At 42.2% G+C, this 27199-nt stretch overlaps 3 protein-coding genes across 5 annotated transcripts in view; all 3 read left to right on the top strand.

Moving 5' to 3' along the window:
• Positions 1-27199, top strand: part of LOC134206954 (Ca(2+)/calmodulin-responsive adenylate cyclase) — a 210915-nt gene that overhangs the window by 128994 nt on the left and 54722 nt on the right. The gene's annotated exons all lie outside the window — the stretch shown is intronic.
• On the top strand, positions 14547-23216 carry LOC134207242 (uncharacterized). Its single transcript, XM_062682962.1, has 3 exons — positions 14547-15069; positions 15163-16026; positions 23083-23216. The coding sequence occupies exons 1-3, from the start codon at positions 14547-14549 to the stop codon at positions 23214-23216; spliced, it is 1521 nt and encodes a 506-aa protein (XP_062538946.1).
• On the top strand, positions 24926-26449 carry LOC134207243 (uncharacterized). Its single transcript, XM_062682963.1, has one exon. It carries the CDS (start codon positions 24926-24928, stop codon positions 26447-26449), a length of 1524 nt encoding a protein of 507 aa, XP_062538947.1.

Consider the following 27199-nt stretch of genomic DNA (forward strand, 5'->3'; position numbering starts at 1 on the left):
TGTTCTCTCCGTTGCCACTTGATGACGCCGGCAATCCGCCGAAAAAGAGGAAGAAGCAGCAATCGCAGCTGCCGCAGGTGCAACCGGAGCGAAAGGAGAAGTGCCCGCCCGTGTTTGTCAAAGGCGATCCACCGGATTTGCGCCCAAAAATTCGCCAGCTGATCGCTAAAGGGCTGAAATGTACAAGTATGAGTACTACACTCATGACCACCCCGGCACGAAGCCGCTAAAGGCTTTGCTGCGAGGACTCCACGACATGAAGGAAGAGGAGCTAAAAGCTGAGCTCGAAAGTTGCGGATTGAAACCGGTGGCCGTGCACAAGATCGCTCGTCACGACAAGACGAGGAGATATCGTGACCAGCTCCACCTGGAGCACGGCTCCACCACGTGGAAGGACCTGAAGCTGGTCGGCGTTATAAATTACACCGTCGTTGACTGGGAGCGATATCGGTCAGTGCACCGCGATGTCACGCAGTGCACCAACTGCTTCAGTTTCGGGCACGGCACTAGGAACTGCCGCATGAAGCCGCGCTGCAACAAATGTGGCGAGCTTCATCCGACCGATGAGTGCGACAAGATGGAGGTTGCTGATCCCAAATGCGCCAACTGTGGCGACAAGCATCGGGCTACAACCAAGTATTGTCCAAAGCGGGCGACGTTTTTGGAAAACAGGAAGAAGGCATCCACCAGGTCCCTGCCGAAAAAGAACCGAGTTCCTGATCTCAACGAGGTGAACTTTCCGGCCATCCCGGCTCCCCGGTGAGCGATACCAATTCTTCCACCTTTGCAGTCACACAAACGGCTGGCGGCTGCTGCAGCATCAGTTCAAGCTCCAACACTATCCACCAGCGAATGGCCCCCGCTTCCTCCCTCTGGATTCCGTCGTCAGGATAATGAGCCCCTTCCGGCTGAGGACGACCCACCGTTCTACACATCGGAGCAGCTAGTTCCGATTTTCCCTCAACTGGCAACGCGACTACGCGGTTGCAAAACTCGCTTCGACCAGATCTTCACATGTGGGCATGTTCGTCATTGAAAATGGCTGCTAGCAAATATATTATATTAACAATATGGTTCACTTCGAGTTTTTCCATTCAACGAAATGGCGAACAATTTGCCGGTGATAACAACATCATCTAGCGAGCAAAGAGGAATCTAAACATGTTTTTTCTAGCTTGTGCTGCCATCTTCCGGTGAGTAGTCATACAGTTGTTCGATGACATTTTACAGTGTGGGGATGTCCATACATTTTCAATAAATCGATTATCGACTTTGTTAAATGCAAAATATCGACTTTGTTAAATGCAAACACTACTGTAAATATTTCGATGAAGCAGTGCAAAGCAGACAAACTACACCTTTACTTCAATCGTTCAAACTGTGAAAACCGTTCCGCAAACATTAAAATGATTTTTCCACTGTAAACATTTCTATCATTTTCTTCAGCAAGAAATTTGATTAATTCTTTCTGAATATTATCGATATTATTCCAATGCATCATTCTTCTTCCTCTTCGGTGTCCTAAATTCCTACTGGAACTTAACACCTGCGTTGCAACTTATTATGAATGAATATGTATCTTGAGTGGAAAGCCATGAAGATGACACTCATCCGATTGCGTTTTGTTATATTACGCTTATCATAATGGGTATCATTATTTGGTTACATTTGGACATGGAAAGTGAATTGAACAAGTCGCTTGGATTAAACGCGTCCAAACACCTTCGCTCAACTCACTTGAACGGACAGTAAGTTGAACATGTTCAACTCTTGGCAAGTAAATTGCATTAAACTAAGCTGTTCAATTCACTTGCCCTTTCAAAACGTAGCATTACGGTGAGATATTTCGGCTAAACTTAATTACGCCTATTTTATTGTGCTTTCTCGATTTCGTATCCAATATCAGATATTTTTTGGGATTTAATAGATTATTTTTCGATACTTTCGCAAGAAAAACTAGTTGAACGTACCCGACCTTGCTCGGGATTATACTACAGTCGCTCTCCACATCTCGATATTGAAGGGACCATCGAGATAGGAAGAGATCGAGGAATGGAAGGAAAATTTAAATGGGTACTAGATCCAAAACAGCTTGTTGCTATGAAAACAACAACAAAACAAATATCATTGCTTATTGTTGATCTGTATTGTTATCGTCCAAATATGATCTAGTAGCCTAAAAATTTGAACATATCGACATAAGGAGAGTGAATCCAGAACAAAATACGATTACAACACATCGGGATAGAAAAATTTCAAGATAGGGAAGTTATCGAGATGTAGAAAGCCAAAGTGTATGTAGATTGAAGGGACCGAGGACTCGAGATATCGAGATATAGAACATCGAGATTTACAGAGTCAACTATATTTTGCATTCTTACTGTCAATTGTTGAGTTCATTCAGCGCCGCACTCTAGATCATTTTTAGCGCGACCGTATTGGGTTTCCTTACAACTCGCATCGAAATTGTATTTTCACAATTTCTCAACTTTCTCCTCAAAATTTAGTGATATTTTATAACACAGCAGTCCTCAAGACGAATCGATTAATGAGAAACCCGTACAAATCGGTCAACCCGTTCGTGAGTTATATTGCCTCAAAGGAAATGCAAACTAATTTTTATATAGAGAGATTGTACCACAAACGTAATTATGTTGAAATTGTATTTATATCAGACTCTCATATCGGGCAGTTTGTTCACAAAAGTACGTTTCTCTCTGTCAAATCATATTCACAAATTGATAACAATTTGGGAATTCTCAAAAATGGGATTATGCATGCGAGTTAATTTGAAAAGAAATCATCATTGATTTTATAAAATCAAGATAATTAAACGCGGTGTGTGACAAAAAAGGGAGCATCGCTAATACTTTCACTACGTGAAAATATAGCTCTTATGGGCCAAACACATGGGAAAACTGTCAAAACGCACGCAAACGTGTCCATTGTGTTTGACCCTTTAGGCTTTCATATTTGAAAAAAATCCCAAACAACTTTTTTTTCTCCCTTTTAGTTGTAACCTTTTAGTTGTAAAACAGTCAATTATTTACCACGTCACTACTAAATGAGTTTCCTCGATTTTTTTCTTCCAATCATCATATAAAAAATTAAGGAGGAATCGATTATTACCAAGTTATAGTCTAAATAACTTGTTTATTGAAGCTCAAGCGTCAAAGAGCATAACGAAGCCAAACTCGATAAATGTATGAAATCCTCTGAAAATAGCTGAGAAACGCTTGGATGGAGATTATGCACTGGTTCGATATCTTTTTTTCATATATACCCAATTCTTTCTAAACACCTGCCAAAATTGAAACTTGTTATGCGAATGAATAAGTTTAACTGGTGTCATAAAATTATTCAAAACGATTGATCATGCTAAACAATAATCTACCATAGTAATATAAAAGCCTTCCTTAGCCATGCGGTGATTTATTTATTTATTTATTGATGTTGTTATCTGTTCTGGCAGGAAAAACAAGCAGAGCTTGTTGAAAAACCTGCATCTTTCAAACAAAAATTACAAAAACGAACACTTATCTGTCTAATTGAACATGTAAAAGAACGCTTAATATTATTATTCCTAAATCTATCAATTCTACTTTTGAACAAACCACAATTACCTGTAAAATCAATACAATGAGAAAACTTATTGAAGGCGGCACAAACTTTATAAATAGAATCGCTTTTTCCATAGTTTGTACGCCTAAAATGCAATGCAAAAGTGTTGAAAGAGCGGAGGGAACGAGAGGGAGCTGAAAAACTAATATTGCTTAAAATACTAGGTGCATCAATTTCTCCTAGTACAACCTTTGCAGCGAAAATAGCTTCAGATTTTGTACGTCGTACTGATAGAGTATCCAGATTTAAGAGTAAGCACTGATTTTCATACGGGGGCAAGTTAGTAGGCTTATTCCACGGAAGATACGTTAATGCACGGCAAATAAAGCGACGCTGAAGAGATTCTACACGCAGACTCCACGTAACATAATAGGAGGACCAAACAATGGACGAGAATTCAAGTATTGAACGAACTAATGAGCAGTAAAGCGAGCGAAAACAATATGGATCACGAAATGATTGACAAACTTTTGTGATAAAACCTAGTTGACGATTTGCCTTACTAACAATGGAAGTCATATGTTGTATGAAGTTAAGTTTGGAATCGAGTATTACTCCTAAATCCGTTACGGATAAAACTCTCTGCCATTGAGTTGATAAGAAGCCTCAATATCGATCTGCTTACGTGAGAATGTTATTACCTGACACTTATTGAGGCTAAGGGACATTTTGTTGCGGCTGCACCAGTTTTCAAAATTGGTTAAAAGCTGTTGGAGGTGTTGTGCATCTTCAATGGAGCGAACAGTGTTGAAAATTTTAAGATCGTCTGCGTACAGCGATCTGGAGCAGTGGGGTATTCTCGTGCAGACGTCGTTGAAAAATAACGCAAACAGCGTCGGTCCAAGATTGCTACCTTGGGGTACGCCTGAAGTACTGACGAATGGGGAGGAACAACATGAGCCAATTTTGACCTTAAGTACGCGGTCCCGTAGGTATGAATTTAACCAATTCAGGAGTGCGCCACCAATGCCGAGCTTGTTCAGCTTTGCTATCAGAATATCGTGATTAAGGCAGTCGAATGCTGCTTTCAGGTCTGTATAAACTGCGTCTACTTGAGTTTTTCGATCCATATTACGAAGCACGAACGAGGTAAATTCAACCAGATTCGATGTTACGGAGCGCTTTGGGATGAATCCATGTTGTTTAGTACTGATGTAGTTCCTGGAACTGTGCAGCAAAGACTCGTTAACTAACACTTCCAAAAGTTTCGATGTTGAACAGAGCGACGTAATTCCTCGATAGTTACAAATGTCACGACGGTCTCCTTTTCTGAAAATAGGAAACATGAATGAAGCTTTCCATTCCTCCGGGAATTTTCCGGATGATAATGACAGGTTGAAAATGTGGCGAAGAGGATCTAACAGCTGACCTATGCATCTTTTCAACACACATGTTGGTATGCCATCCGGACCAGGTGAGGAACTGGGTTTTAGTTTTTTCGAAGCTTTTATGATATCTCCATCGCTAACTTGTAGATATCCCAAGCAACATTACAAGTTTTATTCCGCTCTATGGTTTTCAAATATCAATTTAAAATAATTGTAACAGCAATATATAATCTCCCTTGAATATATTGATATTTCTCCCTAATATATTTATAATGCAAATCAACTACCAAAAAGTGGTGAAAACATTGTCTAATCATGAATTATTGGAACGATTAATTGAGATGCGGTTTACACTGAGTGAGAGCTGTTGAGTATTCCTTTTAGCTATGTAGGTTTTCTTTTAACCTGCGCTTGATGGGAAACTTCATTAACAGTACAACGAAAAATAATTTTCTCCATACTAATTTGCATGCAAACTTGAAACGGCTTGTGCTAAATCAGTTTTAATCCAAATGAGCTCAAATTTTCAGGGGAAACTCAGAACATGGTAAAGAATCAGATGAGCACTGTGGATCAAAATCAATTTTTTGAACCACCCTAATGCTCATCTCACAAGTAGGTAAAATATTTTGATCACATCATCCTTGAAAATGTGATAAAAATCGTTACGTTTTCAAAAATCCTTAAGTCTTGAATGTCGGAATTCCATCGTTTTTCGAGCTCAAACAATCATTTTGTAAACTCTTATGCATCTATATATCTATAAATCATAAATCTATAAATCTCTACGAATTTTGTTAATTTACATTTAAATTCAAAAAGTGTAACAAAATTTAAGTAAATTGATCAGGGTTACTTCCTTGCTGTTAAAAAATACCAGTGAGTTTAACCATTGCCTAGCGGTAATGTTTGCTAGCCAAATGTTGAATTCAATAAACTTGGCTCCGTAAGTGTGTGTGTGTGTATAACGATCGTCATATGTTGGGTAGTTTAATTATAACGTGTATCGTGTATCGTGGCGCCGCATGTGGGGTCGCCAGAATTTCGTGAGAGTAAATCATATTGTTAATATATTATGCATCTCGAGATAAAATAGAATACTGCGGCTTCTTGCTTCCGAGCCTGCGAGTGTAAGACCGCCGCAGAATTCTAGGAAAAGATTAGCGCGACAATAGTACATTTGATAAAAGTGTTGCAGTCAAATGAGCAAACAGCAACATGGTGTGCGAAACAGAAAGCGAGTAGGTGCACCGGCATGGTCCCGCCGGATACAGTTCAACGAGCTATATCAAATTTATTATACATTTCCATAAAAATATGCCTACCACACTTCTGCTACAACATTTGATTTTCCATTTGCATTCGATTAAACATAATCGATTAAGTTTGCAAAAAAACATCAAGCATCCCTATTTTTTCATGATGACATTTTGAAGTGTGTAAAACGATCGTCATATTTTGGGTAGTTCGATTTACGTGTGTATCGATCCTTTCGGACGCGAGTTGGCGCCACATGTGGTGTCGCCAAAATTTCGTGAGAGTGAATCATATTGTTAATATAGTATATTTGCTGCTAGGCTGGGTCTGGTCAATTGGAACGCTTGGTCACCAAAGGGCAAAATCATCGAGCTCAGCGATTTCCTTCAGGAGAAGGAGATTGACACGGCTTTCATCACCGAAACCCACCTAAAGACCGAGGTAAATGCAACGATACCGGGTTTTAGGCTGGTGAGGTTCGATCGAACAAGCTCCAGAGGGGGAGGAGTGGCAATCGCCTTGCGAAGCAACATCGCCTGCCGCCTGCTGCCAGACTTCAAGCTCATATTCATCGAAGCCGTTGGAGTGGAAGTCACCACTTCCATCGGAGTCGTCACTCTCATCGTGGCTTACTGTCCCACACAAGCCAAAGTCGACGATGGCACGTCGGCCGAGCTACGAAGGGATATAGTCAAGCTCACTCGGCGGCAGGGGCGATTCATCATCGCCGGAAACCTGAACGCAAAGCACCGTCTCCAAGCGGAACGGAGTCGTCTGGTCTAACGACGAACTAAAGGGCCACTACACCATCCTGAGTCCTGACAGCCCTACCCGGTTGACATGGTCCGGGGCCCATGCTACGCTCGACATCTACATCACGAACATGCACAATCACGTCTCCCAGCCGGTCGTCTTCCAAGAGCTTAGCTCGGACCACTATCCGGTGGTGGCGGAAGTTGGAACTTTAGTAAATCATGAACTGGCAGCGGTTCCAGCAGTGCGTCGACAACACCGTCGATTACGAGGTGCGTCTGGAGACGCCGGAAAGTATCGACCGCCAGCTTTGCGCTATCGAGGAGGCTATCTCGGTGGCCCGTGAGCAACATGTACCGACGGTTCGGCAGGTAAGCACTCACACTCACCAAAGATTTGATTCGATTGCGGAATGTCACTCGCAGGCAGTTTTAGCGTACTGGACTGTCTGAGCTTAAGGCACGCTGCAATCGAATCACAAAAATTATCAAGGCCAGAACGGTGGACCCCAAAAATAACGACTTCTCGAATAAGATCCGCACTCTCCCAGATTATGCTAAGCCGTTCTGGAAAATGACCAAAATTCTAAAATCCAAGCCTCGGCCAATTCCACCTTTGATCCCACTAGACAATAATATCTCCTGCAGAGAAGGACGCTGAAATAGGTCGTCACTTCGTCAGCTCATACAAAGCGGCGTCGAATACGTGGCTGGTGCGGGGTGAACTCTTCTCAGAAACAGAAGGATTCATGGTAGCCATCCAGGACCGGGTAATTGCGACGACTATCGGCGATATATATATCACGAAAACGTGGAGGACCGCTGCAGGAAGTGCAATTCAGTAGGAGAGACGATCGAACATATCGTGTCCGGGTGTTCAGCCTTAGCTGATTCAGCCTATCTCGGTCGTCATAACGAAGTAGCCAAGATTGTGCACCAACAGCTTTCTTTAAAGCACAACTTGGTTAACCAGTTTGTCGCCTACTACAAATATGTGCCTGTCCCGGTTCTGGAAAATAGTTTCGTGAAGCTGTACTGGGATCGCGAGATCATAACGGATGTCCTCATTCGTGCCAATCGGCCCGATATTGTGGTCTACGACACAAGGATGAAGCGGGTAACCCTCATCGACATTGCTGTACCGCTTGACCATAATGTCCAAACAACATTCTTCAACAAGATAACGAAGTACCATGACTTGGCGAAGTTGAAGCAGATGTGGCACCTGGATGACGTGCGTATAATTCCGGTTGTTATATCAGCTACCGGAATCGTCCCGAAATCTCTTCTGAGATCCTTAGGAGAGCTGGAACTATCACATAACCTCTATAGCATCCAAAAGACAGTGGTTCTTGGAACTTGCAGCATCGTAAGAAGATTCCTGAACCACCATAACTAATACATCCGGTGCAAACGTTTATTATAGGATTTTAAGTCAACCGGCGAATGAGATCCAAAGAGCCTAATCCCCTTTTACATTCAGATTACCCGAGGTAGGTGAAAACTCCCAGCACGCTTGCTGAGGAAGTGCCAAAACTCTATAATAATAATTAAAATTGAAGTTGGAGGGCCAAGCCGGCCGATCACTGTACATGTTTATAAAAAAAATTAGGCCGATACAAATATTTAAAAACAATTATGTCTCCCCCCCTCGGATTTTGTTGCCCAAAAATTATATTTTGAGGGGGCAACAACAAAAAATTTGAATGATTTTGAGGATTTTCTTAACATTCTTTAACAAATCCGAGAAGTTTTATTGATTTTTTCCGTTTTAATATTCATTTTTTTAGTATCCTCCCCTTGACCTTTCGGAGACAAGTAGGACATAATTTAAATTAAATATTTGTAACGGCCTTATTGTAGAACAAAAAAAAATAAATATAGAAGAATTTTACTACTATATATTATAAAATGATTGATTGTATAATTTGTTTCTTTTTTGTGTACTGAGCGGACAGATAACTAAGATTAACATGGCATCATTTCATCAGAATCATTGCTCAGAAGATCGAATGATGGGATGGTTTGAAATGCCTGTATAATTGTTATTAAACCTCTTATTTATTTGATATAAGTAAACTGTTTTATCACTGAAGAGCAAACTGTAAAACCAGATTATTATGATTTGGTATCACCGAATTTTTTTTGTCCCTGTGCCTTTCTTTTATCGTCTATCATTATCAATTCAGAGCGAATTCTGCATACTCTGATCCTGAATGCTCATAAGCGTCTTCCAAAAACAAAAGAATTTTCAAATATGGCGCTCTAAATGAAGTTTGAATACCTCAGTACCTGAAAAACGTTAACTTCCTCAATAGCTTCGCCTAACCAACCTAACCTAACCTAACCTAACCTAACCAAGTACTTTTAATTCCATATCTCATCCCTTCCAGCCAGATTGTTGTAAGCTGTGCTAACTAATTCAGCAAATGGTTCCACCACGCTTATCTTCAGCAGACAATCGGAGGGGGATTCGAATCAGTTTAGCCCACATCGCAGCGACACGAGTGCAACGATCTCGTGCTCCGGTCCTTTCCACGTCTCTATTCCTACAGAAGAGGATGCAATCTGCATATTCGATTGCCGCCTATCGGCTACTGTCGCTTCCGTCCGATGAGAAATGGAAGTAGCAGCGATGAGTGAGTGGCGGAATCGATTATTTGGATCCCCAGAGGTGTATAATTAGATTAGCATCTGTAGCTATTAGATTTATTTCTTGACTTTTTCATATTTCATAAAATTCACTCTGAGCTACACACATTCTGTAAGCCTGGAGGTATAAAACAAGTCAATATCGAATTCACGAGTAGAAGGACGATTTTTCAGCGCTTCCGTAGGAATAAATATCTCGTTTTGAATTTCTCAGATCCGGGTTACAAAACAAATTCTATATGTTTATTATATTTGAACGACATCAGCATGGAATCTCGATATCGTGAGAAACAAATTTGTGGTTCGGTGCGTGAGAAAATTCCATTATGCGCGCGTCAGGCACCCAATCACTGACTTGATTGCCGCAGTTGCTCCGGTATCCAGTAACAATATTTAGGAAAACGTGGTCTGAAATGCATCAGTCTGTGAGACAGGTTGGCCCAAAGTTGGTTGAGAATCGAATATGAAGTATAATAAAAAAAATAATTCCAAAGCTATGATTTTGTGTCTTAAAAACAAAAGCCATACAATTCTGGTGCATATTAAACCTTTCCCCCCTGTTTCGAAAACATCGTTAGGCCTAGTTACACTCTTCGGAGCGACACTATCATCATCATCATCATCGTGAACACCGTCCCCCGTCCGTGTGTGATGGCTTTTTGCAATAGTTTTGTTCCACAAAACAACAGAACAGAACGGCGACTAACGTTCGTTCCTATAAGTACCTACGACAGCAAGAACTGGAGCAAATCGACGAGTACGACGACGTCGTCGTCGTAGCTGCCACCGCCGTCTTTTCCTATCAGATTACCAGAAGCGGTTGATGGTTTCCCCACTTCTGGTCTTTGAAACGAGATGCTCTCATTATTACAAAGCGGACAACTAGCGGCAGCCTATCGCCATTAGTTGGAACGTGAACACCTCACCGTGGGCACATTACCTGTATTGATCACAATTGGAACGCAAGTTTGTCCAAACTAGCGGAGTTGTCCGACTATCGGAGATATCGTATCGGATGACAAGCTAATTGACTGCCAGCTGCTGATGCCGTCGTCGTCGATGTCGAGGTGTTTGGAATTGCTGTGCAGTCACGGACCGTTTGCTGCACCGTCGTCGTCGATCCACTCAGTCGGAGATCAGAATGTTATGATCTTGCTAATTAAGTCAATGGCGTTTCATATCTTATTGGTGATATCGCGCCGCCCTGAGGGATCAATTATCATTGCTGGGGCTGTCAATTGGATGCCGATACCGAGCGATTGTATGAAATGTGTGCAATGCACTAATTATGACGTTTGTTTTGGTTTTATAAATGATCTCATTTGGAAATGAGTCCGACTGGATTTAATGAGGATATATCATCGGAAATTCATATGAGAACACTTATTCCGTTGGAGATTCAAAGAGAATATTCTTCCAGAAATCTTCTAGAAGTTAAGAGTAGTTTTTACCTTTTATTTACTCAGACTACGTCCGGAGTGATCTGTGCAGTACATGAAAGTCTTCTCCATGCAGCTCGGGCCATGGAAATGAAATTTAGTCCATCAGGTTCGTAACTGCACCTATTGTGAGGACAGCAGAATCCTCCTGCAGGATAGAAGATAAGAAAATACGTATAGCATCGTTACCCAAGTGTTGGTTTTTTTTTTACCTCTTCAGAGAAACGCCCGATGTTGGTGTGACGTAGACCTTCAAACTATATTGAGTTCATAAATTAATAGACTACCTATAATCGTATAATATTATGTACTAACAAATTGGTCGCACTTCGTGTGGGCAGTGCACGTTGATGATCATGTAGTTGAAGAAACGGCCTTTTATCCTCAGCTTGCACATCCTTGCGGTGATTGGCTGCCACCCAATTACGCGTTGGCGCATCTTGCCCAAAACTATTGCTGGAGAGAGAGCTTCCGAGTCGATTGATATTTAAATCTTCAAAATCCTTCGAAGGCGTTATTAACGTTCAAAACTTCACATGATTCCTTGACGGTCTCCAATTTTAGATTCTGATTTGACACCCAGTAGTGCAAAACATCTTTTTGTGCTCAAAACGGGGGAGCGTAAATTGAATCAGAGCGTAAAAAGAGGGAGCGTTATTTCGCATTTAGGGCGTAAAAAGAGGGAGCGCTATTTGGAATTTGTTATCTTTTAGGTAAGCAGAATTGGATATTTAACTCACTTTTAGTCTTAAGATGTGTCTTTTACCAATGTTGGTATTATGGTCGTCCAAATTGTTTTCGTTATCATGGTCGTCCAATTGTTTGAATGCTGGCCTTAAGATGTTCTTGGTACGCCAAGAAAATCAACAAGTCCTGAGTGGTGCAGATCCTTGATAACGCACAGTAAAACGTTCATCATCGTTTTCAAGTATTTAAAGTTTTACAAGAACCTCCTGGAGCTTGAACCTGTGTTTTGTGATACATTGGATAGAACGAAACCATTGCATAGGTTCACGGTCATCCAGGAAAACCCTGGAATAAACCTTAAGATCTATACGCGTAACCAGTGCTCTTTCGGCTTGTTTCAAAAATGGTACAACCCCTTGTGGTACATAGAATAGAATGCGTCCATTGCATAGGCTCATGGTAATCCAAAAAAACTCTGGAAAGGGCCTTTAGATCTACACGCGTAACCAGTGCTCTTTCGGCTTGTTTTGAAAGTGGTACAACCCCTTTGTGGTACTTGGAATAGAATGCGTCCATTGCATAGGTTCATGGTCATCCAAGAACAACCCTGGAAAAATGTCTTAAGATCTACACGCGTAATCAAAAATCTTTCGGCTTGTTTTGAAAGTGGTACAACTCCTTTGTGGTACATAGAATAGAATGCGTCCATTGCATAATCCCCGTAACGCTGGGTAGACACCTTTGCGTGGTGTGTTACGGTGTAAGTTCTACCACGGTCACATTGTCAACTACAGACAAATCCTGACCCAACGAATACCTTCCCCAATATCGAACTACGTGGTTCTTATGAGGGTGTCGCTGAGTCGGGGGCCTCTCATTAAGTAAGTACTACATCTACACTTCCTTTCTCTCTTAAGTTACGGTGAAGATTGGCGTGGCCAGGGGTAGTGATCCTCATGCTTTTGTGATTCATATCTTAGATTGAAATCAAGGACCACACCCACCTTGATTTCTGAAAGCAACCTGAATAGACATTTCAAAAGAAAAACATGAGTATCACTAGTGTCCAATCTACGAAGTACACCGTAACTATGGTATGCTATGCTGCTATGCTATGCATAGAATAGAATGCGTCCATTGCATAGGTTCACGGTCATCCAAGGAAACCCTGGAAAAGGGCCTTTAGATCTACACGCGTCATCAGTGGTTTTTCGGCTTGTTTTGAAAGTGGTACAACCCCCTTGTGGTACATAGAATTGAATGCGTCCATTGCATAGATTCATGGTCATCCATGAAAACCCTGGAAAAGAGCCTTAAGATCTACACGCGTAATCAAAAAATGTTCGGCTTGTTTTGAAAGTGGTACAACCCCTTTGTGGTACATAGAATAGAATGGTCAATCGCATAGGTTCATGGTCATCCAAAAAACTCTGGTTTAGGCCTTCAGATCTGCAAGCGTAGCCAGTGCTCTTTCGGCTTGTTTCAAAAGTGTTACAACCCCTTTGTGGTACATAGAATTGAATGCGTCCATTGCATAGGTTCATGGTCATCCAAGAAAACTCTGGAAAAAGGCCGTAAAATCTACACGCGTAACCATACATAATGGCATATGCTAATGGCCATTATACTGGCTTAGCCTAGTATGGGGAGAAAAAAAAAATCGTCGGTTTCTACGGGGCAAATCTGGGCTCAATCGGGCTCTTCCATCCAATTTTCTGTACGAAATAGTATTAGAGGTGTATTTTCCCATATATTTCGGCTGAAATCCTCATATTAACTTCAAATCAATGGCGCCACCTTATACAATAACCGATCAAGCTGAAATTTTCAGAGAATGATTTTCTTATCCAAAGGCGAAATCATGGGGAGTGCCCCGTTGAATTCAACGACGTTTTATATTCTGGGCCAGTGTAATCGCCATCCTAGAAATTTAAGGAGTAATACTTCTAGGTTTCCACCAATAACTAGTTGGTTTTTAACCTGATATAAATACGATACATTCGACAAGAAATTTTCGACAATAAATTACGGGTTCCGTTCATGTATTTTGCCTTTCCCAGGCATAAACTGATTCATATTTGCGAAACGAACAAAAAATTGAAAATTAAAATTGTTCCAATTTTGTCACATTTGCTATTTCATCACCCCAGAACTCACTAGGAATGATAAAATCGGGATATTACTGTACCAAGAAGGAGCCACAAAAAGTGTTAAGGGCTCAATAACTGCGTCCATTACGGAGCCCATGACAACCAAAAGAATTACTTGAAAGACAAACATAGACCAAGAAAGGGTCTCACAACTTGATAGTTATCACATTTTGAGTTATTAATTTAATTAAAATTTTTAATGCTACATCTCTCGAATTATGATGCAGTTACAAATGGAACGCAGTTTTTTGTACGCTCGTCTAATTCTGCAAGCTGCTAGGTACGATCGCCTCTACCGTGCCACCAACTGCTGTATCTCATATCAATACAATAGACAAGACTCATTAGCCAACTGAAAGCGAAAGTGATCGCACAGTGTTTTTTACTGCCACTAGTCCGATCGTTAGTTTGCGTTCCTGTTCTTCCCGTCCCGACAACAGCACGTGTACAGTATAACCTCAACGGTATTGCTGTAGGATTGCCCGTCGCTCGCTATTGACTGGAAGTAGCCGTTCGTTCCCGTTATTTTTATAAATACAAGGCCCCCAGAGATTGGAGGTACCAGGTGAGTACCATTCCAATCACTCTACCCCCCGTTTTGCGGTACTTCCTGGGTCTTTTCGACCGTTTCAGCCCTGCTGTTCGGAGTGAGTTGCAGCCATGGTGGATGAAAAGCGCATAAAGGCGAAGGAGATGAAACGAAAGAACGTCATCGAGGCGCTGAAACGACTGAACCAATTTCTCAGCACCTATGATCCCGACCAGCACCAGCATGAAGTGTCCCATCGTCTGGAGCGCCTGGAGAAAGTGTGGAACGCGTTCGAAATCATCCAAGAGGAGTACGAGGAGCTGGATGACACTGATGAGTTCGTCCAGAAGAATTTGGAGCTGCGTGGCCAAGTAGAAGAAATGTACCTGCGTGTGAAGGCTGGATTATCGTCTAAAATGCCAGTACCGGATGTTCCCGCTGCTGTTGTTGTTCCCGCTGCTGTTGTTGTCCCCGCTGAGCCGGCCGCCCTATCCACTCTCGTCAACGTCAAGCTGCCTACGATATCGCTGCCGGAGTTTGATGGAGATTTCAGCAACTGGCTGACCTTCCACGACACGTTAGTGTCGATGATCCACTCGTCCACGGAGATATCCCATGTCCAGAAGTTTCACTACCTTCGAGCGGCCTTGAAAGGTGAAGCTTCCAATCTCGTCCAATCGATCACGATCACAGCAAATAATTACGCCGTTGCCTGGTATATGCTGGTGAATCGATAATCGAAAAAAGCTATCATCCGCAAGAAGCACATACGAGCGCTGTTGAAGTACCCCAAGATCCCGAACCACAACGTAGATGCCCTGCACAAGATCGTTGATGAATTTCAACGCCATACGAAGGTTCTCGAACAGCTAGGTGAACCAGTGGACCGGTTTAGCTCCATCCTCATCGAACTGCTGGAGGACAAACTGGATGATGCTTCTCTCACCGCGTGGGAGGAATCCGTTGCAACAGAGGCTCAACCCACGTATGACAACATGGTCGTGTTCCTGCAGAGACGAGCTCGTATATTGGAGACTATCTCTATTAATCGCCCACAGCATTTGTCTTCGAAATCGCCTAGCCAGTCATTCACCCAGAAGAAGCAGAGCCCGCATCGTTTGACTTCGAACGCCGCCGTTGAAGTTCCATCCAAATCGTTTCCCACCTGTCCTGCGTGCGAGAAGCAAAAACATTCGATTTTCGACTGTGCTGTGTTCAACGGCATGGACACGAAAGGCAGGCTGAAGGTGGTAACGGACAAAAGGCTGTGCAGCAATTGTTTCCGTAGTGACCACTTCGCCCGTAACTGTAGGTCGAAATTCAACTGCAAGCACTGCTCGAAGCGACATCATTCCATGATCCACCCTGGACCGTTTGAGTTGGAAAAACTAGTTCCCGAAGCATGCGCAGAAAATTGCTCGGTCAGCTTGCCCCCCGTAACAACAGCTGTCACAGCCATCCCGACCCCGACGCACGAGATTGTATCAACGGTTAAATCGTCCAACGCCAGCGTAATGTTAACCACGGTAGTCCTGATAGTAGTCGACGTCTACGGTCAGGAACATATCGCCCGCGCCCTGCTGGATACTGGATCCCAGCCCAATGCTATAAGTGAACGACTGTGTCAACTGCTCCATCTTCCACGCTATTTTATCTTAGACTTAGGCGGGATTTCTGAAATCACGAATAACTAAAAGGAAGACCGTGTTAGTCGGGTGTCTCAATACAACTGATTTATTACCATACTCCATACGTGATTTCAAAACTCTGAGCTGAACTCATAACATATAATCCAAACGTTTCTCTCTGAGTTCCCATTAAAGTGTTTTGCTTTTTTACCGAAAGCGGAGACCGAATGTCGTCCACTACAACTTCTTTCCCCTTAAAACAAAACTCGTACTATGAGCTATTTGAAATTAACTTCGCAACATGCATTATCTACTTAACATTAATAAAACGTATAATCAGAGCTCATATTTATATATATAATTCAATTCCTCAGAATTGCTAACTTTAAGCATTAGATTCGAAAGAACTCAAATTATTGAATTCAATAGTATTTATAATCTTCACACCTGCGCTTTTTTGCATTTCTTTTACTTCTCCTGATAGCAATATTCTGCGCCGCGGGGTGTTCATCAAGAGGGGAATTTTCCTCGCCAATATTGTCCAAGCTATCTGGTACTTGGACGTGTTGATTAAGCCAAATATCTCTCGCTGTGAGATCATCCTCCCGATACAGGAAAGAATCGGCAGCAAAACCATAAAAATCATAGTCCGAGTCATCAGACTCGTCGTTCTCATTTCTCCTGCGTTTGCGGTTGATGGGTTCGGTATTGTTGCTATTACAGAGCTTGCTTGCTGTGTTGGGATTCTCTGCGGATAAAACAAAACGTGTCGATGGTTGCCGGCGAGAGCCTGTCGGTATCTTAAGTTGGCGTTTATGAGCCGAAACGACCCGACCGTTAAGCGAGATCTGCAAAACATTTGAAGAAACATACATTAGAAATTTAGCTGGCAACCATTGTCGTATGTCTGTTTTATTTGGGTTTTTATAAAATATAGAATCTCCCCTTTGTAATTTTGTTACTGTGTCAACTACTGCATTTAGTTCAGTGCAACTTCCGTCACGGTGTGATTGTTTATGGCTATCATTCAAATTTGTCAAATTATGTCTATAACTATATTTAGGGTTAATTAAATCTAACGTTGTTTTGGGCTTGTAGGAAAGCAGGCGCTTCGAAGGAAACCGGTTATCTGATCCAAGGCAAATATTTCTATAATTCATGAGGAAGCATGCAATCTGCTCGTCCATGTCCATTCTCCTCAATTCCGGATCGAGCAGAAACTTCTTAAGAACATCCTTTACCAACCGCACCATACGCTCTGCTTGGCCGTTACTTTCTGGGTGGTATGCTGGACTTTTCATGACGACTACCCCTTGTTCTTTGAAGAAATTAACAAAATGATCAGAATTGAACGGTGGACCACCATCTGAGACCAAAACATCAGGCAATCCAAATCTTGCAAAGATGCTTAAAAATATTATGATTACTTTCTGGCTATTCGTACCATATTTCATTTGCTCTACCTCTAACCATTTGGTGTAGCTGTCTACCACTACCAAGAAAATCTTTTTTTCAAAGTAGAAAAAATCAGCGTGAATCCTGCTGAAAGGCTTCTTTGTAGGTATCCAAGGTGAGTATGGAGGACGCTTAGAAACCGCTGTAGTTTCCTGGCAAATATTGCAGCTCCTGACGTATTCCTCAATGTCTTTATTCATCCCGAACCAATACACAGTACGTCTAGCAAGCTGCTTAATCTTGTGCATTCCTGAATGATTACGATGAATCAATTTCAAAACAGCAATCTTCATAGAGCTAGGAATAATGACTCTATCCTGAAACAGTAGACATCCATCAACTTCCTCTAAATCTCTGTAATGGGAATACACATCGCGGAACCTTTTCTCCATACGGCTTGGCCATCCCTTTCTTATGAATTCCCTTATCGTAAGAAGGAACTCATCTGTCTCTGTTTCCTTAGCTACTGTCTTATAATCCAGAGAAAATTCACAGCTAAAATTAAGGCTTTTTACGTAGTCTCGATCAACCTCCTTGGGTACTTCTTGCGGAACCGGGAATCTCGAACAAAAGTCCGCATTTTCCAAGGCATTTTCCATTCTAGCGGATGGTCTGTATACTATTTCATAGTCGTATATTGAAAGGTCTATCACATAACGCTGTAACCTAGTAACAGAAATAGAGTTTCTGCCTTCCTTTCCGTATATGCCGATCAGAGGCTTGTGATCCGTATAAATTATAAACTTTTTTCCATATAAATATTTGTGGAATTTTTTTACTGTACTGATAACCGCTAGCGCCTCCAAATGCAGAATAGGATATTTCTTTTGTGCGGCATTTAAAGAAAATTAGGTGAAAGAGACCGGCCTTTCTTCTCCGTTCACGACATGAGCAATCACTCCTCCAAGACCGTAACTGCATGCATCAGTAACCACAATGACAGGTTTTTGATGCTGGGTCATTAGGCCGAAGGCCGTTAGGCCGAAGGTCATTAGGCCGAAGGCCATTAGGCCGAATGGTCATTAGGCCGAACGGTCATTAGGCCGAATGGCCATTAGGCCGAATGAGTACTGGGGAGTGAGAAGTGACTAGTGCGAAGTGAGGAAGAAGTAGAACGGAAGAGGAAAAAAAAAGAAAAAGGAGGGAGATGGAAGAAGGAAGAAGAAAAAAGGAAAAAGGAGGAAGAAATAAGAAGGAAGAAGGAAGAAGTAAGAAGGAAGAATTAAGAAGTAAGAAGGAAGAAAGAAGAAGGGAGAAAGAATAAGGAATAAGGAATAAGGAAGAAGGAAGACGAAAGAAGGTTAAAGGAAGAAGGCAGAAGGAAGAAGGAAGAAGGAAGAAGACAGAAGAAAGAAGGAAGACGGGAGAAAGATGGAAGAAAAGAGAAGATGAAAGAAGAAAGAAGGAAGAAGGAAGAAAGAAGAAGGAAGAAATAAGAAGGAAGAAGGAAAAAGGTAGTAGGAAGAAGGGAGAAGGAAAAAAGGAGAAGGAAGAAGGAAGAAAGGAGAAAGAAGAAAGAAGAAAGAAGAAGGAATAAGGCAGAAGGAAGAAAGAAGAAAGAAGAAGGAAGAAGGAAGAAAGAGAAAGAAGAAGAAAGAAGGAAGAAAAAAGAAGGAATAAGTAAGAAGGAAAAAGTGAGAAGGAAGAAGGATGAAGGAAGAAAGAAGAAGGAAGAAATAAGAAGGAAGAAGGAAAAAGGAAAAAGGTAGAAGGAAGAAGGAAAAAGGAAGAAGAAAGAAGGAAGAAGGAAGAAGAAAGAAGGAAGAAGGAAGAAGGAAGAAGGAAGAAGGAAAAAGGAAGAAGGAAGAAGGAAGAAGGAAGAAGGAAGAAGGAAGAAGGAAGAAGGAAGAAGGAAGAAGGAAGAAGGAAAAAGAAAGAAGGAAGAAGGAAAAAAGAAGAAGGAAGAAGGAAGAAGGAAAAAGGAAAAAGGAAAAAGGAAAAAGGAAAAAGGAAGAAGGAAGAAGGAAGAAAGAAGAAGGAAGAAGGAAGAAGGAAGAGGGAAGGAGGAAAAAGAAAGAAGAAAGAAGGAAGAAGGAAGAAGGAAGGAGGAAGGAGGAAAAAGAAAGAAGGAAGAAGGAAAAAAGAAGAAGGAAGAAGGAAAAAAGAAAAAGGAAGAAGGAAGAAGGAAAAAGGGAAAAGGAAGAAGGAAGAAAGAAGAAAGAAGAAGGCAGAAGGAAGAAGGAAGAAGGGAGAGGGAAGAAAGAAGAAGGAAGAAGGAAGAAGGAAGAAGGAAGAAGGAAGACGAAAGAAGGAAGAAGGAAGAAGGAAGAAGGAAGAAGGAAGAAGGAAGAAGGAAGAATGAAGAAGGAAGAAGGAAGAAGGAAGAAGGAAGAATGAAGAAGGAAGAAGGAAGAAAGAAGAAAGAAGAAGGAAGAAGGAAGAAGGAAGAAGGAAGAAGGAAGAAGGAAGAAGGAAGAATGAAGAAAGAAGAACGAAGAAGAAAGAAGGAAGAAGGAAGAAAGAAGAAATAAGAAGGAAGAAGGAAGAAGAAAAGAGGAAGAAGGAATAAGGAAGAAGGAAAAAGAAGAAGGAAGAAGCAAGAAGGAAGAAAGAAGAAGGAAGAAAGAAGAAGGAATAAGGTAGATACCAAAAAGGGGGAAGAAAGAAGTGGTAAGGTGAAGAAAGAACTTCTCATTTTTTTTTGCTTCTTTTTGCAAATTCGGCCTAATGGCCATTCGGCCTAATGACCGTTCGGCCTAATGGCCATTCGGCCTAATGACCTTCGGCCAAATGGCCTGACACCCAGGTTTTTCAGGGTCAAAGTATTCCAAAACGTTTGGTTTTAAAAGGAATTGCTTACATTGGTTGAAAACTTGATCACAATTTGCACTCCATTCATACTTTACGTTCTTTTTCAAAAGTTCGTACAGAACTCTTATGCGGGAAGACAAATTCGGTATAAATTTGGAATAATAATTACTATGTCTGAAACTTGATTATGCATATGTACAACATGTGATAGATTTAGTTCGGAAAAGGTATTGGAGGGTAACCGCCCCTTCGGTGGGGTTTGATCCCACGACCCCAGTTGGGATCAAACCCCACCGAACTGGGGTCGTAAGATCAAACCCCACCGAAGGGGCGGTTACCCTCCAATACCTTTTCCGAACTAAATCTATCACATGTTGTACATATGCATAATCAAGTTTCAGACATAGTAATTAATTTCCACTCCGGGTGGCTTAATACCCGGCATATAGGCAATTAACTTTGAATGTACTGGGTTGGAATAATAAGTTATGCGGGAAGACAAATTCGGTATAAATTTGGAATAATAAGTTATTAGTCCTAGAAAAGCCTTAAGTTCCGTAACGTTTCGCGGTGCTTGCGCTTCACGAATTGTTTGGACTTTCTCCGGGCATAGTAAAAGACCATCTTCGGTCAAAATGTGACCCAGGTAAGGCAGAGAACTAACAAAAAATTACACTTTTAACATTAACTTTTATATTAGCTTTAGCCAATCTTTCTAAAACCATATATAGCTTTTTGCGACAATCTTCAAAGTCTTTACCCGCTATTAGAACGTCGTCCAAATAGCAACAAACATTTTCTAACCCCTTCAACACCTGATCCATAACCTTCTGAAAAATTGCGGCACTTGTCGATGCACCTTGCGGAAGTCTGTTGTACATGTAAAAACCTTTGATGGTATTTATAACCATGAACTTCCGAGAACGCTTGGACAACAAAAGCTGGGAATATGCTCCTGCAAGATCCAGTAAGCAAAAAACCTTTGAACCTGACAAAGCGGTAAATAAGTCCTGCGGCAGCGGCAAAGGGTATCTGTTCGGTATAATTAATTTATTTATTGAGACTTTGCAGTCTATCACTAGTCGGATACTTTGGTCCTTTTTCACCACAACTACTACCGGAGACGCCCATTCGCTCGCCTCGATTGGCGTAATTACACCGTCGTTTTCCAAAAAATCAAGGTGCTCAACAACCTTGTCCCTTAGTCTCAAAGGTACCTCATATGCCTTCCGAAACACAGGCGTATCATTCTTAAGAATTAAATCACCCTCAAAGCCAACAATAGGATTCAAAAGATTTTTGTCAAATAAAGTTGGAAACTTGCGTTTACATCGATAATCGTCTCCTCCCGCAACGCATCTTATCCGCATTAATGAACCGATTCGGCATTACAGATTTTGCAAAAGTATTCCTCCATCCGTTCAAGAAGATGTCCAGCCAACTGCGACCCATAAGCGGTACAAAATCTTTTTAGCATTGCAGTATGATTAGATCCAGTTTTTCCACAAAACTATTCAGCTGGACCTTCACTCTGACTTTGCCTAAAATGTTCAACCTGTTGCCGTCTATCACGTACAACCGTTTTCGATTTTTCTCAATTGGGTATCTACTGAATGACTTAGAAAAAAGTGCCTCTGATATAACACTTTCCGAGGATCCACAGTCTACTTCCATTATCATTACTTTTTGCTAAATAATCGCATTTACATAACACGGCTCATTTACCCTGCTTCTGGCCGCTATCATAAGGCATGGCGATTCTTCTTCATTGGAATCAGCAGACATTTCATCTTTTAATCTCTTAAAAAGCGCAGATGTATGCGAGGATGAAGGTTTGGGTGAATCGATTAACTTAACTCCCTGTTTGCTTTTACGAGGACTCTTCCGTTTTAGTCTGAAACAAAATTTCTTTGTTTTTCCTGTTTTGTGACAAAAGGAACACCTAAACACCTCATTGTTATCTTTATCTCCAAATCTTCTACTATTGCTTCTGCTTCTAGGATATGTCGATCGGTTCCTGTCATAACTTCTGCTTCTGCTGCGATATTCATGCTGATATGAATCACGTTCTTCTCTCCTACCCAACCTAGCTACCACACTGCCTTTTGGCTCATCATCTCTATTTACGAAACGTGTCCTATCGGAAGATAACTCTTGATTGACAATTAATTTTTCCGCCTTAGCCGCTGTTAACTCTTCTTCATCAAAAAGCCTCCTCTGTAACTGCCGGTCATATGTACCAATAACCAAAGCATCACGGATAGCACGGTCCTTAAAATCTCCAAAATTACACAATTCAGCTAATTGTTTAATGGACAGCACAAAATCTTCAGATTTTTCATGCTGTCCCTGCCTACGAGTCCAAAATTTATACGTATGAATTACATCGGAATCTCGTTTGTCGTATCTTCGCTTTAATTCGTCGGTAATTTGCTTGTATGTCAAGTCTCGGACATTCTGACCCGGAAATAAAAGCTTGATTTGGTTAAAAACTTCTATACCACAAACGGCCAAAAAAGAAATTTTGTATTTGTCGGCAGCATAATTGTTATGTTCGAATAAAAATTCCAGTTGCTCTAAATACTGAGAAAATGGTATCGTACCAGGCACATAAGGCTCTGTAGTAGTGGTCAATGACATTGTAAAAGACTGAAAAAAAGCAGGAAAAAGGAAACAAAGCGCAAAATATAGTACTGCTCTGTGTATGAAATGCAATTTTCTAATCGTCGGTCACACAACAAAAAAAACAAACCACGTACCTGAAGTTCAGCAGCTAAGTATATAGTCAGCAAAAACCAAACGATCATCAAAGAAAAAAAACTACTATACGTAGCTTCAAAGCACAAAAGCAACCACAGCAACAACAGTTCGCCGGAAAGGTCCGTTCGGCACAACAAAACCGTCCCACAGCAGCAACAATACAACAGCAATAGCACCCTTAACAACAGCAACAACAACTTCCGCTAAGCAAATCCTCCGTAATGCAAATAAACCGAAATGCAGCAATGGATATGGCGTGAGTAGCACTCTTTGCTTCACCAACATAAACAAACCGATGAGCTCAAAATCAAATTTCTTCCAGCTGAACAGAGATGCACTTTTTCCGGCTGTGTTCACCTCCTTGATGATAGTGAACTGTCACCGCACACCAAACGAAAAACTACACGCAAAAAAATGTTGCGGTCGAAACTACCATTCCGAGGGTTAATTTAAGAATACGCACCGACGATTTTCAGCAGACAGCAAACCCGTTTGATTTTACCATGCGCGCAGTAAAAATCAACTGTGGTCCTGGTGGAATGTTGTTGCATGAACTGAATCAGTGGTGAATTTGTCCGAATGCGTGGTTAATTAAACTGAAAATTAATGGTTGTTTTAAAAGCATGGCGGAGTCTACAAAATAGTAACCGTTACCATGGAATTTTTTTCAGTGTGCGGAATTCGCCTTACCACTGCCACAGCTGATAACTACAGTTTTCGACCGATGTGTGCTGTGGATGAAAAGAAATTCGGTTACAATAAAAGAATATGATTTAAAATGGAGGATAACAAAAAAAATCCTCTATCACAATTATTTATGATGAATAGATGAATAGTACAGAACAAAAGAACTTCATTCCACTGATTAAAAGGCCATTTGTTATAAAAAAAAGCCACGCTATACCATCAAATGAAAAATGGAACCACATTAATAAAAACACACAAAAGTACTGCTGTAGTACGTAGAGTTGAATTTAAAAGCAATTCCACAAACTGCGACTTTTTCACCTTTAAAAAAAAATTTACACCGCACCAAATCACGCCAAAAGTGAATATAAAATTACCGGTGGTCGTGAAAAAAAAATTGGTCGCAGACAAGATGAATTTCACCTCGTCGCCACTATTTTATCTTAGATTTTAGCGGGATTTCTGAATTCACGAATAACTAAAAGGAAGACCGTGTTAGTCGGGTGTCTCAATACAACTGACTTATTACCATATTCCATACATGATTTCAAAACTCTGAGCTGAACTCATAAAATATAATCCAAACGTTTCTCTCTGAGTTCCCATTAAAGGGTTTTGCTTTTTTACCGAAAGCGGAGACCGAATGTCGTCCACTACACACGCAAGGTCGTCAACGTGCCTATAGCTGGAGTGGACAGCATCGTCACGAACGCCAATCACGAAATCCGCGCAGAAATCCGTTCCCTTGTCACCGATTACGCCGAATCCATGGAGTTTTTGGTTCTACGGAGGGTGACTTGTGATACCCCGTCTGCGTCGTTTTCGACCAGTCGATGGGAAATTCCCGAAGGATTTGCTCTCGCCGATCCCGATTTCAATACGTCTAGGAAGGTGGATATGATCCTAGGGGTTGCGAGTTTCTATTCCTTCCTCTAAAGCGGACGATTCCGCTTGCCTGAGCAAGGCCCCACGCTGGTCGAGACGGTATTCGGCTGGATTGTTGTCGGAAAATTCGAGGTAAAACCCCGGCATCCTACAGTTACTTGTCATGTGGCGACAGTTACCACCGTGAGGAACAATTGGAACGATTTTGGCGAATCGAAGAATTGCATAGTTCGAGCTACTCTGTCGACGAGCAGGAGTGCGAGGATTATTATCGCCGGACTGTTTGTCGCGACCCAACCGGTTGATACGTCGTCCGTTTGCCAAAACATCCCGAGCACGATCAAATGATCGGTGCATCCAAATCGTCCGCCATCCGCAGGTTCAAGTGGCTGGAACAAAAATTGGCTAAAGACGATAACATTAGGACGCAGTACCACGATTTTCTGCGAGAATACGTGGCGCTTGATCACATGGCTCCTGTGCAGGATGATGGGGAAAACATTTCAAAGGTGTGTTATCTACCACACCATCCTATCGTGAAGGAATCGAGCTCGACCACGGAGGTGCGTATCCGGTTCCGTAAGTTTCCGATAGCACAAGTGGCTGATATCGAGAAGATGTATCGCCAAATCTCGATGAATCCGGCAGATCGTTCGTTGCAGAGGATTTTATGGCGTTTCGACGCTTCTGAGCCCATTCAAGCGTATGAATTGGGCACCGTCACATATGGCCTCGCTCCATCCTCGTTCCTCGCCACCCGAACACTGTTACAGCTCGTCGAAGATGAGGGAATCCCGTTCCCGAACGCAAGCACGGCCATTAAGAAGAACGTTTACGTGGACGATCTTATCGCAGGCGCCAACAGCATCGAAGCAGCCATTCAGCTACGAGGTGAACTTTCCAATCTTCTACAAAAGGGTGGATTCCGCTTCCGAAAATGGTGCTCCAACGCACTTCCCGTTTTGGCTGATTTACCGCCCGAATTACTCGGGACCCAACATTCGATGAAATTCGACCCCGAAGAAAGCATCAAAACTCTCGGCATACGCTGGGAACCCGAAGCAGACGTGTTCCGATTTGACGTAGCCGTTACAGTGCAGAATCAGCGACCTACTAAGCGAACAATCCTCTCCGCTATTGCACAGCTCTACGACCCACTCGGTATCATCTCTCCCGTCGTCGTTTCTGCGAAAATATTAATGCAGAACCTCTGGCTCTTGGCTTTAGGCTGGGACGATGAAGTTTCGCCGGATCTCGGGCGCAAGTGGACTCAATTTTGCGAGCAGCTGCCCGCCCTTTCCAGTTTTCGCATCGAAAGATGTGCATTCGCTCCCGATTTTCTCTCTGCAGAGTTGCACTGCTTTGCGGACGCATCCGAACTCGCTTATGGTGCGTGCATTTACGCTCTCTCCGAAACTGTTGATAAACGCGTACACGTGTGTCTACTAGCTTCGAAATCTAGAGTGGCCCCGCTCAAGCCACTTACCATCCCCCGGCTAGAGCTTTGTGCCGCTCTGCTCGCTTCTCGACTGTACGAAAAAATCATCCGTTCCCTAGAAATGGAAATAGAAGGATGTTTCTTCTGGTCTGACTCCACGATTGTACTTCAGTGGATGAAGGCTCCGCCGCGAACAAGGAAAACGTTCGTAGCTAACCGGATTGTCGAAATTCAAGCCACAACTGTTGGTTCCCATTGGCAGCACGTTTCCGGCAGGGAAAATCCTGCGGACATGATATCCCGAGGAGTTTTCGCAGAGGAGTTGATCAACAGCGAACTGTGGAAGCGTGGTCCTAAGTGGCTACGCGAAGATAAATCAACGTGGCAAGTTCAAATACTTCCAGAAACCAAATTTACTGTGGAGGAATGAGATGAACAAAAATGCAATCCTGGCGACCAAGATCGCCCTTCCCGAATCGATTATCGCACGGTTTTCGACATACCGTACTCTACTCAACGTTGTTGCGTACTGTTTCCGTTTTTACCGCAACTCTCGTGGCAAAGAGCAGAGGAGTTCCGGAAATCTACTTACCGTTGCCGAGTTACAAAATGCTAAAATGGCTTTGGTAAAGCTTGCTCAAGCTGAAACGTTCCCCGATGATCTGCGACGCTTGAAAAAAGGATTTACGGTATCGACCAAATCATCTCTCCGCCTGTTATGCCCGTTCCTGGACGACAAGGGCATGATTCGTGTTGGTGGTCGGTTATGGCTAGCTGACGCACCTTACGACGTGAAGCACCAGCTGGTTCTTCCTGGATTCCATCCGTTCACGAAACTTCTTCTGGCGCATGTTCACCTCAAGCTGCTACACGGTGGAAATGCGATGACTCTTTCGGTCGTTCGCGACGAATTTTGGCCATTAAATGGTCGAAAAGCTGTGCGCAGCGTCATTAGAAGTTGCTACCAATAATGCTGCAAAGCCAACCCCCGTCCCATTACGCAGCCGATTGGCCAATTACCGATTCCCCGAGTTACAGCAAATGAAGCCTTCGTTTGCACAGGAGTCGATTATTGCGGTCCTGTTTTCCTTAAACCTACCCACCGCCAAGCTGCAGCACGCAAATGCTACATTTGCGTATTTGTGTGCCTAAGCACTAAGGCAGTTCATCTTGAGCTCGT

The sequence above is a fragment of the Armigeres subalbatus genome, chromosome 1, assembly GCF_024139115.2.
Source record: "Armigeres subalbatus isolate Guangzhou_Male chromosome 1, GZ_Asu_2, whole genome shotgun sequence".
Taxonomy (NCBI): domain Eukaryota; kingdom Metazoa; phylum Arthropoda; class Insecta; order Diptera; family Culicidae; genus Armigeres; species Armigeres subalbatus.